Genomic DNA, 13,320 nt, shown 5'->3' with positions numbered 1-13,320 from the left:
CAGACTGTTGGGGTTTCAGTCAGTCTACAACGTTTACCTGACATTTTAAAAGGACAAGTTGTTTTAATCTGACTGTAGAGCTGCACGATTAATCGTTAAAAGATGGCGATCTCAATTTAAACCCACAAACGATCTCATTCCTAAATGACAGTGATTTGGCGGTCTATTAAACCAGTGGTTCACAACCGGGGGGCCCTCAGTGAATCTTCAAGGGGGCCTCGAGATAACCTACAATTAATTTAAAGGTGTTAAAATAACTAATTAATTTTTTTGTTAAATAAAAAAATATATAATTTCCGGGCACCCCAAGCCGATTCTCGCCACGCTTTGAAATACAGACCGAGCGGCGTCTCAAAATGAAGATACTAGGATGCGCAAACTACCCTACTGGATGAAGAAAACCAGTGTCGTTACTAAAGTTTTGATGGATGATGATTGTAATGAAGGTAAAGACAATTAAAGTGACATACAGGAGTTGTACATTATAGGCATGCACTAGTCCGTTATTGATGTGCAAACAAACTGTGTATGTGCGTTCACTGATCGCTGTAACCATGTATATAATATCATGAATATTTGTAACACAAATAACAATACTGTGTTGTATCACAGAAGAACTGGGATTAGAGCTACACGATTAATTGCAATTAACCTGAAATCATGCTTAAACCAGTGTGGCTTTGTGCGATTATGAAATCGCAAAGGCTGTGAAATATAAAAATGTTATGCACTGCTTGTCAGCGAAGCATGACTCTGAACAGTAGTAAATGCTTCTCCATCTGAAAGCTTTGCGAGTGAGTTGCTTATAACGTGCATTTCAAAAAGCAACACGCGTCAAACATCTTTCCAAACACGAGAAGAGTTTATTAACTTTGTCCAACATTTAATGGTTTTTTTTTTTTTACTCCACTCATTTCATAACATCACACTCTTCAAGATATGTGGCTTTTTGCACAGAATGAGGCACAACATTTCGTAATATTCTATACAGTGATAAAGGCTATGTCGATTAGCATTGAAGTATAAATATACTTTATTATCATGAAAATACCAGAGAAGGCAGGAAGAACTGAGATGAACCATTTATTGTGGTGGTCGTGTGTTTATTAGTCATGTTTAATCGAAGCGTTTCAATCTTCTGTTTATTCAGTTACAGCATAGTGTGATGCACATGGGGATTTCCTGAAACTATCGTACTTCTGCGGGGCGTATTTGGAGTGTTTGCGCAAGAGCGCCCTCTGGCTTATAGATGCTTTTCAGATTAGTTAAACATTGAGTAGACTGCAACAATTAGCTAACATTATGTCTGAACCTCTTATAAGTTACATGTTTTTATTAGTTTGTCTGTTCAGAATCGTGAGAGAATTGTGATCTCCGTTTGAAAAATAAAAAGTGATTCACAATTTATCCTGAAATCAGGTTGTTAAATTGAATTTAAATGCACTTATTAACAGGATAGATCATTCATCTTGTACCTGAACAATTAGAATACATAACTTGAATTGACTGAGACCTGGTTTTGTTGGTGGCATGATCATCCCTAACCTGTAAACTAATTTTGTTTCTGTGTAAAACTTTTAATAGCAAACTAATTGCCTCTTGTTCCTCTCCAGGGTGAATTGCTAAAGGACACACTACACAAGAACTTGTCAATACCCCAGAGATTCAGAATACTAATTTAGAGGTATGATTTTCTCAAATTATTATTTAAAATGCACATGATTGTTTCACTGTTGAAGTTAACTAGTGTTTTCCCTGAATGCCTCACCACAGCCAGCACTTGATTTGGGCACATAATATGCTGCATGCTTATTGTTTCACTGACGTTGACTAGATTAACCCCTCAGGTATGAAAATTTGATACCGAATTTTTTTGATACTCTGTGGTATCGAGGCAATTCGGTCGGTGCCTAAAAAGTATCTAACTCGATACCCAGCCCTACTCACTGTGCATTCATTGGGATGTACTGAAATAGTGCGCTTTACGGATCGCTTGACGGAGAGTCAGTGTTCGGCGAGTGAAAATATATCTGTGCGCCAGTTCCAGATTGTAGAGAGGTAGCTCCTCGTTTAGCGATAAACTCCGCCTCAGCTTCACGTCCGCCTTCCGCCAGTTGTTTACGCGCTGCACGTGAGCTACGAATTGGTACCAAACAGAAATACGTCATCAACTAGGATTTAACTTTATTATCGCGGGAAGAAGAGAATAATTTTTACCGATATATCGCAAATGATGGTGGGGGTAAAGAGTTACTATACTATTTTTAAAAAAAAAACATTTTTTATCCCTTTATTCCACATAAAATCATGATTTGTTGACTCACCAGTTTGGCAGGCAAGTGTGAGGCCCCCTCATGCAGAACCACAGGAAATGAATAAACCACCTCAGCCTATAACAGGACCCCCTGCCGTTCCCCACCCTTCCCAATCACCAGGACTGACACAGGTAAAAGTGAATTCAGAGAATCTTACATATATGTGGATGATTTGGGACATCTTTAACATTGTCAGTGGTTTTTTGTTTTTACAGGGTGCCTATCCCCCAGGCCAGCCTTCCTCGGTTGTCTTTCCCGGACCATCTCCACAAATGCACACTGCACCGCAACCCAGACAGGTACACCATCTTCAAGCCTTGAAAGTCTTGACGGCCGACAAAGCCATCAGTATGTGTTGTGGCTTAGCTAGGTGTCCTAATTCCTGCTTGTGTTGGAGAAAAAACTGTGCATGTCTGGCAGAGTCTGTCTCCTTTTTGCATCTCAACTTTGACCTTTTACTCTTTACTTTCCTCCCAGTTTGCGCCAGGGCCTCGTGCTTTACACCAACAGGTACTACCAATTTTCATAAACTGGAGCCTGCTTGATTTTAACAAATCTGTCTGTTAAAAAAAAAAAAAAACTCAACTAGTCTGTAATTCACTACAGGTTTTCTTGCATCTAGATGCTCCTCTTTCTGGTTTTTCCATGTATTCATTGGGAATCAAATATTTCATGAATCAAAATTTTTTTTTAGTACAAGTGAAGAAGCACCTGTACCTTCCTCACTCAAAGCACTAAATATAATTTGATCATTTGAATAGTTGTATACTACTTTTGGAACAAACCTGTTCTGTGTATTCCATTCCACTTGAGTCTCCAAAGTCATCTTGTTGTTTTGAGATGGACTAAACTAAAGTAATGACGTGATGAAACCCTTAATGTTAAAGCAATTCTGAACAAGAACAGTTTTTCTTGATTCCCAACCCTAATTGTTAGAGACTGCATGTGTTTTATTGGTTGTTTCAGAGTCTGTTATTAACACCTTGTTCTCTGTGTGCCACTGACCTCTGTTGTGCTTGCACTATTTCTAAAGCTCTTAATGGTGCATGTGGGAATCTTGCTTTCACTGCTGATGGCTAACGTTTACTGCTGCTTGTTGTCTGTTTCTCTCTCACGCCTCCTCTTCACTCTATTTCTTCTGCTATTTTGTGTGGCTGAAGGGTGGATTCAGGTCACTGCAGGTAACTAGCCCTCTCTTCTCTCGCTCTGTTCACAGCCATTTTAATCAGGCTGTCCAGAGTTCTTGTTGTATATGAACATGTTAAAGTGTACATGAATGTTCAAAGGAAGAGCTAGTTACACTGATGAATCGTCACATTAAGACTGGAAATTTGTGTTTGTCATTTTGATTTCATGTCAAGATGGACCATAAAGTAAAATTCATTAATTCTTGGTGTGAGCTGGTGTCATGTTGAGAAAAGGTACGGTCTCACTAGGCTTTAAACGTTCAAGATAACTGCAGACCCTGGAATGAATGCGGGCAACAGAATGTCATACTTCAGCTCTTCCGTTTGTAAAAATATATACAGTGCTCTCTGCACATGGCAAAAGAATCGCCATTGGCTAGTATAAAAAAAAAAAATCTCACCAGACTTTTGATGCTTTTTATGAAGATGCACTCATATGTGACCCTGGACCACAAAACCAGCCACATGGGTCAATTCTTTAAAAAAAATTGAAATGTGTAGGTCACCTGACAACTGAATAAATAAGCTTTCCATCAATGTATGGTTTGTTAGGATAGGACAATATTTGGCTGAGATGCAACTATTTGAAAATCTGGAAGCTGAGGGTGCAAAAAATCTAAACATTGAGAAAATCGCCTTTAAAGATTTTGCTGCATTCACTCAGAAAAATAGGCCTATATTTTTTTTATATATTTATGGTAGGAAATATATTAAAATATCTTAATGGACTGTGATCTTTACTTAATATCCTAATGATTTTTGGCATAAAAGAAAAATTGATCATTTTGGCCCATACAATATATTGTTGGCTATTGCCACAAATATACCCGTGCGACTTGTGACTGGTTTTGTGATCCAGGGTCATCAATGTGATTTTTCTTTTGAAAGCAAAACAAAACTTTTAAGAAACATCAGTCAATCAAGCATTTTTTTATGATAGAACTTTAGTAGTTAGAACTAAAAGTGGCAACCATGTATGAATGCAAATTTTCACATTGAATAGAGCTTGTGTGCTGTGCGGCTGGTGGTGTTTGAGACATTATTGGTCATTCAATATTTCTGCAACAAAAAAGACTAACAATAATACTAATAAAATATTATTAAATGCTAATATGAAACGCGTTTTTTTTGGCTCTCTTACGACTTTAAGCCAAACGCATTCGGAGTTGTTTTAAAAAATATCCTGGCTCTTCCAAGCTTTATAATGGGAGTGAATGGTACCTTAGATTTTGAAGTCCATCCATCATAAAAGTAATCCATACTGCCCCATGGTGTTAATAAAGGCGTTCTGAAGCACTGAAGTGTTTTTGTAAGAAACATCCATATTTATAAATTTAAAAACTATAATCACTGTCTTCCAGTAACGGCAGTACACTAGTCTAGTTCCGGCGGAAGTGACCTCTGAATGTTTGACGTAGGATGTAAGAGTAGCGTAAGCTTTGTTGAACCGCCTGATTTGATCCACGAGAGGAGCCTACTAAACAAACTCAAGCTCCTCTTATATTAAAATCCTCGTGACATTTCTCTTTAAAAATTCTTGTTTTGGACTTCTAATTCGTGACCAATGTTTTGTTTTGCTCTTCCGTGTTCGGCAATATGTCATGCGTCGGGGCAGTGGTCACTCCCATTATAAAGCTAGTAAGAGCCAGGATATTTTTTAGTATAACTCTGATTGTGATTGGCTGAAAGAAGATGGTCATACACCTAGGATGGCTTGAGGCTGAGTAAATTATGGGATACCCAGCGTGATAATCGCATATCCGAGTGATTTACTTTACTTGCAATGTAGAGGGTTAATATAAGTATCAAATATATTAATCTTACAATAAGTCTACACTTTGTGGTTGGTAAGGTGTTTTTTGACAAATTAATACTATAATTTTTTTTTTATTCAGCAAGGATTCATTTTGTAATGTTAGAAAAGATTGAAATTTCTATACATCAAGGAATCCTGAAGAAAAATGATCACAGTTTCTAGAACAAAAATTAGACAGCCCAACTGTTTTTCAGCATTCATAATAATAAGAAATGTTTCTTAAGCACCAAATCTGCATACTTGAATGAAGGATCATATGACACTGAAGAAAGGATTAATGGCTGATGAAAATGTGGTCCTGAGTATGCATGTATATGAATAGATGTGAATGCAGTGTGACAGCACCTTAAAGCTTGAAGAAACAGAAAATGTGAAGTTTGGTCGTGTAGCTTGTTTTCTGACGCTCTCATTTCCTCAAAAGCCGTACTACACCAACCGGCCCAACATGCAAGGCAGTGCCCCTCGGGTCCCACAAAGCAGCACCCCCCGGTCTGTTCCACCCACTCATGTCTACCAACCTACCTCACAGGTTATGATGATTCCCCAGCAACAGTTGCCATTCGCCAACTCTCAGGGCCCTACTTTTTTTCTACATGGACAGGTAACCTCTATCATTCTCTTAACAGCGAAGTTGTGCTCTTTTTGTATGATAGTTCAATTGTCTAATAGCCTTTCGTTTTCTATTGTAGTACCGCCCCCCCTACATGCCCCAGACCCAGCAATACTCCGTATCCAGCGGAACTGCAGGCTTCTACACTGGAAGCAGTCAACCTGAATTTAATACATATGGTGAGAGACTCGGCTCTGGGCCTCTCTGCTTGTTTGAACCAACCCTCTCTTTACTGTGCCATGTGCCAGTAACCTCTTCTTTCTTGCTTATGTAACTCGCTCCTTTTGCTCAAAAGTGGTCTTGCACAAGTCTGTAAAACTACATGCATCAGATTTCTGGATGAATATTTAGTCTTTAGTGATTGAATCTCACTAAAACGTTAATTTCATCCCTGAATCAAAAGAAAAACATATAAGCCCAATCAGTACAAATTAGAGGCAAAGGCTTTCAATTTAAAGGGACAGTTCACCCAAAAATTAATGTTCCAAACTTTTTCTGTATAACATAAAAGATATTTAGAATTTTACGTATATATACACACACACAATGAATACCAACTTTTTGGTTACCAATATTCGTCAATCTCTCTTTTTTTCCCCACATGCGGGTCAGGTCAGTAAATGACAATTACATTTTTGGGTGAACTATCACTTAAAGGATAATTCCGGTATTTAACACCTTGAGTCTATATTGTAGTTTGTTTTGGATGAACAAGAGTGGTGGACAACATTTTTTTGACAATGGTTCCTCTCTCGAGTTTTTGACTATAAAAGAATTGGCCATGGACCCATTTAACATTGGAGTCAATGGGCATGTCCGAAAATGTCATTAAAACAGCCAATAATGTTCGTTTACAAAACTGTGCAACTCACCGAGTGATTAGTGATGTTAGTTGATGTTCCAGAAACAAAAAGTGTTGCGAAATACAGTTTCTGTCGTGTTTTATTCGTCATTTTCGAGCACTCAGTCCTTCAACAGAATTCAATGGGATTTTACAAAATGACGAATAAAACACGACAGAAACTGTATTTCGCAACACTTTTTGTTTCTGGAACATCAACTAACACCACTAATCACTCGGTGAGTTGCACAGTTTTGTAAACAAACATTATTGGCTGTTTTAATGACATTTTCGGACATGCCCATTGACTCCAATGTTAAATGGGTCCATGGCCAATTCTTTTATAGTCAAAAACTCGAGAGACGAACCATTGTCAAAAAAATGTTGTCCACCACTCTTGTTCATCCAAAACAAACTACAATATAGACTCAAGGTGTTAAATACCGGAATTATCCTTTAAATGTTCAAGTAACATGTTTGAAAACATTTTTGCTTTTCTACCAACGAACATTCAACGTAAAGTTGTAATCACAAAATAAACAAAACAAAAGTGAAGCGTCAGTTCACCACAGACGACTGCCACACAAACAAAACACAACATAGTCCAGTGGCCTGTTGCACAAACCCAGTTTCAGTTTCTACCTAGGTAAGTTCAAGATTAGTTTGAGCAAACTCTGGGGGGTTTTTGGGCTCAAGAAGATGAATTGGTTTTTACCGGGTTTAATTGCTTTGGTAACTTGCGATACACTACACTGCTATCCTGCTCAGGAGCAAGTTTTATTCTGGGTTAAAATCGCAGGCCAAAACTCAACCAATCAGCTGTGAGCAAAATTACATGTATCTGATGCAAAAAAAGCCATTCCCCCTGTATCTCTCACTCTCATGGTGTAAACATTTTAGAGACTAAATTGCTTTGGTGCTAATCATTTGTTTATATTATATAAATTACATATAATTACATATAATATAATGTATAATTCTATTAATTGACAGCATTAAACTTTGCTTTTAAAATAAATAAAATGCATGCGTTAATATATAAAGTATAATATATATATATATATATATATATATAATTCTATTAGCTGAACGTGACACTCTTTCAGGTGCACGCGCTTCAGAGTTAATCGCAAAACCTGGATTAAACCTGAGTTGACAGAACATTTGTACCGAACGTTGTGAGGCCGTTGAACCCGATCTAAACCAGGTTGGATTTGTGGATTTGTCAACTCCAAACCTTCTTTGAAACTCAGTTTGTTCAACTAGCTTCATGCAACAGGCTTCTGTCCTGGTCCTTTCTCATCCTCCTGTCATCACTCCTTTTATCCTCCGTGAGATTCGACTCATGAGCAATTGCGCCCTGCTTCCTATGGAGGACGAGAAATGACTTGAGTATAAATAAATGAATAACTGTGTAAATGCAGAATTAAATAAATGTAGAAATGCATGAATTAATAAATTCTTAAAGCTAGGGTCGGTAATGTTGGAGAGCTAGCCAGATTTGAAAGTGGCACCTTCTAAGCTCCGCCCCCTCCTGTCAGTGCTCCGTCCAAAGCTACGCCCCCCCACAAACATGAACGCGCATCCACATTTGGAGTCAGCTGCATGTACCTACCAGTGATGCGCGGGTTGATCCAAAATGAGCGGGTGCCTGCGGTTACCCGTGGTTACGAGTCATCCAAAAATATTTTTAATGATATTCGGGTCGCGGTCGGTCTGGTCGTTTACCTTTGTAATTTATATAGTACTAGACACAATGTTCTATGAAATACACAGAACATACACTTTATTGGCTGAATGCGCGAGGATGACGCACGAGCAGTCTGCAGAGATGACAGTGGGAAATCCTTATTTACCTTTTGAATGTTGAGCGTTATTAACTTTTTAATAAAAGCTGACGCGGGACAAAATGCCCGATTTCCCAACGCGTTGAACTGAGCTGTGCCATTTTAATAGGCTACTTTTAAACGCATATAGCTCAGTAATGTCAGTTTTATGTATTTGCTGAGAGGGGGCGGGGTTTTTGTTGGGAAAGTCAGGGGAGAGATGCACACTTCGATTAGACTGGAAAAACACATGCAGCATCTTAATTAAGAAAATGAAACTAAATAAATGAATAAATCAAGCCTTTATTACATAACACTAGGCTATTTCATACAGCATTCAGAAAAATGCGCACCCCTAGTTCCTCCGTCTATGGCCCATGACGCGATGAGCATTTACTATAGCTACTTTAAAAAACGCGGGTCGGGTACAATATTTTCTTTCTTTTTTTTGCGGTCCGAGTTGCGGGCTGGTTAGTTGAAAACGTCGGTCGGGTGCGGGTTTGTTTATACACATTGACCCGCGCATCACTGCTGTGCACGAGACATGAAGGCATCTGATTGGTTCTTTACATTCGCACCGAATGGCAGTGATTGGTCAGAGTTTTTAATGTCCTACAGCTGCTACAGAGGTCAGATTTTTTTCATTCCTTTTTCTGAACACATAATGTATTGACTACTATCAGAATGGAAGGACCATTTCACCCAGTATAAAAAAAAGTTTCTGAACAGGATTACCAACCCTAGCTTTAAATAAATAAATGCAAATATGCATAAATGAGTTGATTTAAATACATTTGTCAAAAGTATTATTTTTAATTGTGCTATTTTTGTACTTTTTGTGTTATACTGCCTTTTTTTTCTATATTTGTTTACGTATGTTAATAAGGTAGGCGGTCCTAACCTCTCTCACTGCAGGATTGGTTAAACCGGATCGTTGTCTTTACGGCTGTACCAGTGTGGATGGATACTAGTTTTGTTAAATATGGCAGCTTTAAGTGCCATTGCTAATGATTTGCGTTTAATAGCAAATGATATAGATCATGCACCAAGCGACTATCTTCTGTTTAGTTTTCAACGTGTAGTCGATTTAGTTTAGCTCAGTGCTGAAATGGATGTAGACCTTGATCTTCAAGACTCAGCTGGCCAGCTTCACTTGTGCTCAGAAACGGAGACAAACATGGGACGTCCACCATACTTTTTACCTTAACATGTAATCGAGGCACACCTCCTTTTGGGACACCGCTGGAGATATAGCTAATTTATTTGGAGTGTGTGAGAACAATTCGTCGGAGGATGGCACAGCATGGGATAAGATACCATTCTGTCAGCTATACGTTTTGATGACGATTTGATTTTGATGTTATGATTGATTTTAAGAATGGGTATCTATGTAGAAGGTTTTGAAAAGTTACAATAATTCACAACATATGGGTTTAAGTTGACCAAGATAAGATGAATCTGTGTTTGGAAGTCAACGTTAGATCAGTCATCTACGTTAGATAATAGGGCTGTGCGATATTGAGGAAAAATGCGATATGCGATAACTCCTTAAATAATGCGATATGCGATACGATAATGCTTAAAGTGTGTAAAATAAACTTAAATTATCTTTAAAATATATTTAAAATGATATAACCTACATGTGTTTCACATTCTTTTTATGACAAGAAAACATCCTTATAACTTGTGAAAGTGAACATAAGTGTTTTACTGTCGCATAAGAAGTGTTATTTTAACATCAGTGTACCACAGGGCTTCAGGTTATCCTACATTAGCTTTATTTAATAAAAGATACTGATATTATATTTAAAGATATTAAATATAAAAATAAAACATTGCTTACTTATCACTGTATGAATTAAATATATCCTGATACTTATTAAAGCTAAACAACTTTGTCTTTTCTTCATGACCCCATTTATTGCAAGATGTTGCGATATGCATATTGCGATATATACATTTGCGATATTTCGATAAATTCGATATATTGCGCAGCCCTAACATCCCTGTCATAACTAACCACTAAACGCCTAGTTCTACCCTTCATGTCTGCTTAGATTACTGGCTTACTAACCCTGTTCAGCACTTATATCTGCTGCTTGTTCCTCTTACTCACTCGCGACCTTTGTCTCTTTCTCTCTCTTGTTCTCGCTTTCCTCTCTTCCCCTCTCCTTTGGCTGAGTTCAGATCCCTCTCTGGCAGGGAGGGAGAGGCGGGGGGGTGGGGGGAGAGGTGTGGGCAGAGAGAACGGACGTCTCTCGCTGCACGGCGCTCCTCTCACCTCCCAGCGCTATCCTGGTGAGTCTGAAGCGCAGTGCTGTTTGTCACACCTCTTGTCCTGTCTCAGTCTGGCTGGTCATGTTTTAACTCTGCAGAAAGCATGCACCCTTTGATGTAGTGCTTGCTTCGACCTTTGACTCCATGTACTAGACAGGAAAACAACTGAAAACTTTCTGGGATTTAAAACCAAGGCACTTTGTAATTTGTGATTAAGTAGTTTATGATGAGAATCATATGAATAAAGTATCGAGTTGTTAGACCGTTTTCCCCAGGGGTTTTTGGATGTGAGAATATTTGCATGTGGGTCCCCCCTTCCAATACATCTGATTGTCACTTATTTTAGCGTTTAATCCTCTCTTTTTTTGGTCTAGCGGCTGCCTATTACCCTGCGACACAGCAGTACCCAACGTCAGTCTCCGCCACACCTGTCATGATGAGTCCCGCTCAGCAGCAACCGGCTCCACCTCCACAGCAAGCTCCGCCTCCACAGTCGGCACCAGTCAAACCGAGAGAACGCAAACAGGTGTGTGGCAACAACATTTGGTGTACTTTATCATAATTAGGCTATCTTTGCAACAAAAACGGAAGACAAGCATTATTTCTGCCATCTGTAGCCCTAAAATCATTGCCTGTCCTTTAGTTTGTATAATTGTCTAATAATCCAAATGTAGTTGTATAATTTACTATGTCGACATAAAGTGAATCTGCAGAGTTTTGCATTCAAAGACATGTAATTGACACAGAGAAGAAAGAGTTAAAACTCTTCACATATGCTCGCGCTCATGACCGCTACTGAACATCTGAACACAAACAACGATCAAATGCATATCGACGGATCTTCTGTCTGTTCTCCAAAATGTAATCAAATGTATATTTCTGCAAGCATGTTTAAACTGGTTAACTGTGTTTAAGGCAGGCAAAGGCATTCGTTTTTGAGTTTGCACGCCACTGCGCAATACACACAAACTACCGCGGGGTGGGAGGTGTTCATAAACTGTGGACAATGGTAGCTTATTTAGTGTATAAATGAATGTATGTCCAAAAAACGGGTAATGTCATACTTTGTAGTAGTGCTATCGTGGCGTAAAAATCCGTTTGATTGTAAAATGTATTACTTTAATTAAATGAAATTGAGTGTATCGTCCTGTGGAATCATTCATTCACAGACAGCATACGAAGATGTTAATAAAGATCTTCATTGCTGGCAAAAATGATACATTTGCAGATTTGCTTTTCATCCAACGATGTTCTTAAATCTTCCTGTTGTTACGACTCTGACTTGAGTGTGAATCGAAACCGCTTCAGATGATTTAGTGCGTGTAGGAAACTGATCATTCATTTCAAACTGATTTGTGAACCGATTTAGACAGATCTGCCAACTTGTTGTGAAGTCTTTGAATAGAATCGACTAAGAGTGATTCATTTGTGAATTGAGCATCGCTCAAAAAGATACAGCGCGCTTGGAATAAACTACTCATTAACATGTATTGCATTCAAATAAAGTAACGAGAGGAACGTCGCCCAACATAACAAAGTAAAAGTACAGTTTTTTTTTCTTTCATTACAAATGTACTCGAGTTAAAGTACCCACATTTAAATTTACTCTTAAAAGTAAACATTTAAAAAAATAAAATACTCAAGTAAATGTACTTCGTTACTACCCACCTCTGGTGACTTACCAGTTATTTCTCCACAGATCCGAATATGTGACCCTAACCAGGGAGGACGTGACATCACAGAGGAGATTATGTCTGGAGGGAGAACGACCTCCACACCCACTCCTCCACAGGTTTGTTGATGTCATCATCTGTTTGACATGAGCAGTGCAAAATAGGGCAATTCTTTCAACGGTTTGTTCTTTCTCAGACTATTGGTCCAGAGGCGGGAGGTCCTGTCCAGACCAATGGTGAAAGTGTTCCTGTTGTGATCAGAGCCGGTGAGTGGGTTTTCTTGAAAACACCCAACCAGGTTTTCGTCTTTAAAGTTGGAAATTGTAAAAATATCAGGGGGTTTCAAAATCATGATCTAATCTCATCTAATTGTTGTGCGTTTTAAATTATTTTTAAAGAGCCTGTTTGAGGTTGTCATACCTTTTTAAGAGGTTATGATTTATAGGAAAATCATTTTCAGAACTTTTAAATCAAGTTTTGTCTTTATAACAATGTTTAGAAAACAGATAAGCTTATTCTACAATGTTTTTGGGAATACAAAATATTTCACCCAATAAATGTTGTTCTGTCATTACTCATCCTCATGTTCCAAACCTGTATGAGTTTATTTATTTTGCTTAACACTAAAGATATTTTGAAGAATGTTGGTAACCAGACAGTTGACTAGCCATTAACTTCCGTAGTTTTTTTTTTCCTACTCTGGAAGTCAAGTCTGGTTACCAGCATTCTTAAAAATATTTGTTGAGGGCGATTTAAATAATGACAATTTTCATTT

General features: G+C 38.2%; 1 protein-coding gene across 4 annotated transcripts in view; it reads left to right on the top strand.

Annotated features, from left to right (window-relative positions):
* The window catches only part of eif4g1a (eukaryotic translation initiation factor 4 gamma, 1a), a 36,304-nt gene that overhangs the window by 6,959 nt on the left and 16,025 nt on the right, over window positions 1-13,320 (top strand). For 2 of the 4 annotated variants that reach the window (XM_079613952.1, XM_079613949.1), the window contains exons 2-11: window positions 1,614-1,684; window positions 2,328-2,446; window positions 2,531-2,614; window positions 2,793-2,825; window positions 3,476-3,496; window positions 5,740-5,919; window positions 6,008-6,107; window positions 11,247-11,398; window positions 12,572-12,664; window positions 12,742-12,811. In XM_079613952.1, the coding sequence (XP_079470078.1) occupies window positions 2,372-2,446; window positions 2,531-2,614; window positions 2,793-2,825; window positions 3,476-3,496; window positions 5,740-5,919; window positions 6,008-6,107; window positions 11,247-11,398; window positions 12,572-12,664; window positions 12,742-12,811 (808 nt within the window). In that variant the 5' untranslated portion in view covers window positions 1,614-1,684; window positions 2,328-2,371. The remainder of the gene's footprint in view (window positions 1-1,613; window positions 1,685-2,327; window positions 2,447-2,530; window positions 2,615-2,792; window positions 2,826-3,475; window positions 3,497-5,739; window positions 5,920-6,007; window positions 6,108-11,246; window positions 11,399-12,571; window positions 12,665-12,741; window positions 12,812-13,320) is intronic. The other 2 variants (XM_079613950.1, XM_079613951.1) reach the window with 2 other exon arrangements.

Source organism: Phoxinus phoxinus (assembly GCF_949152265.1).
Source record: "Phoxinus phoxinus genome assembly, chromosome: 5".
Classification (NCBI taxonomy): domain Eukaryota; kingdom Metazoa; phylum Chordata; class Actinopteri; order Cypriniformes; family Leuciscidae; genus Phoxinus; species Phoxinus phoxinus.
This window is presented reverse-complemented; position numbering and strand designations above follow the sequence as displayed.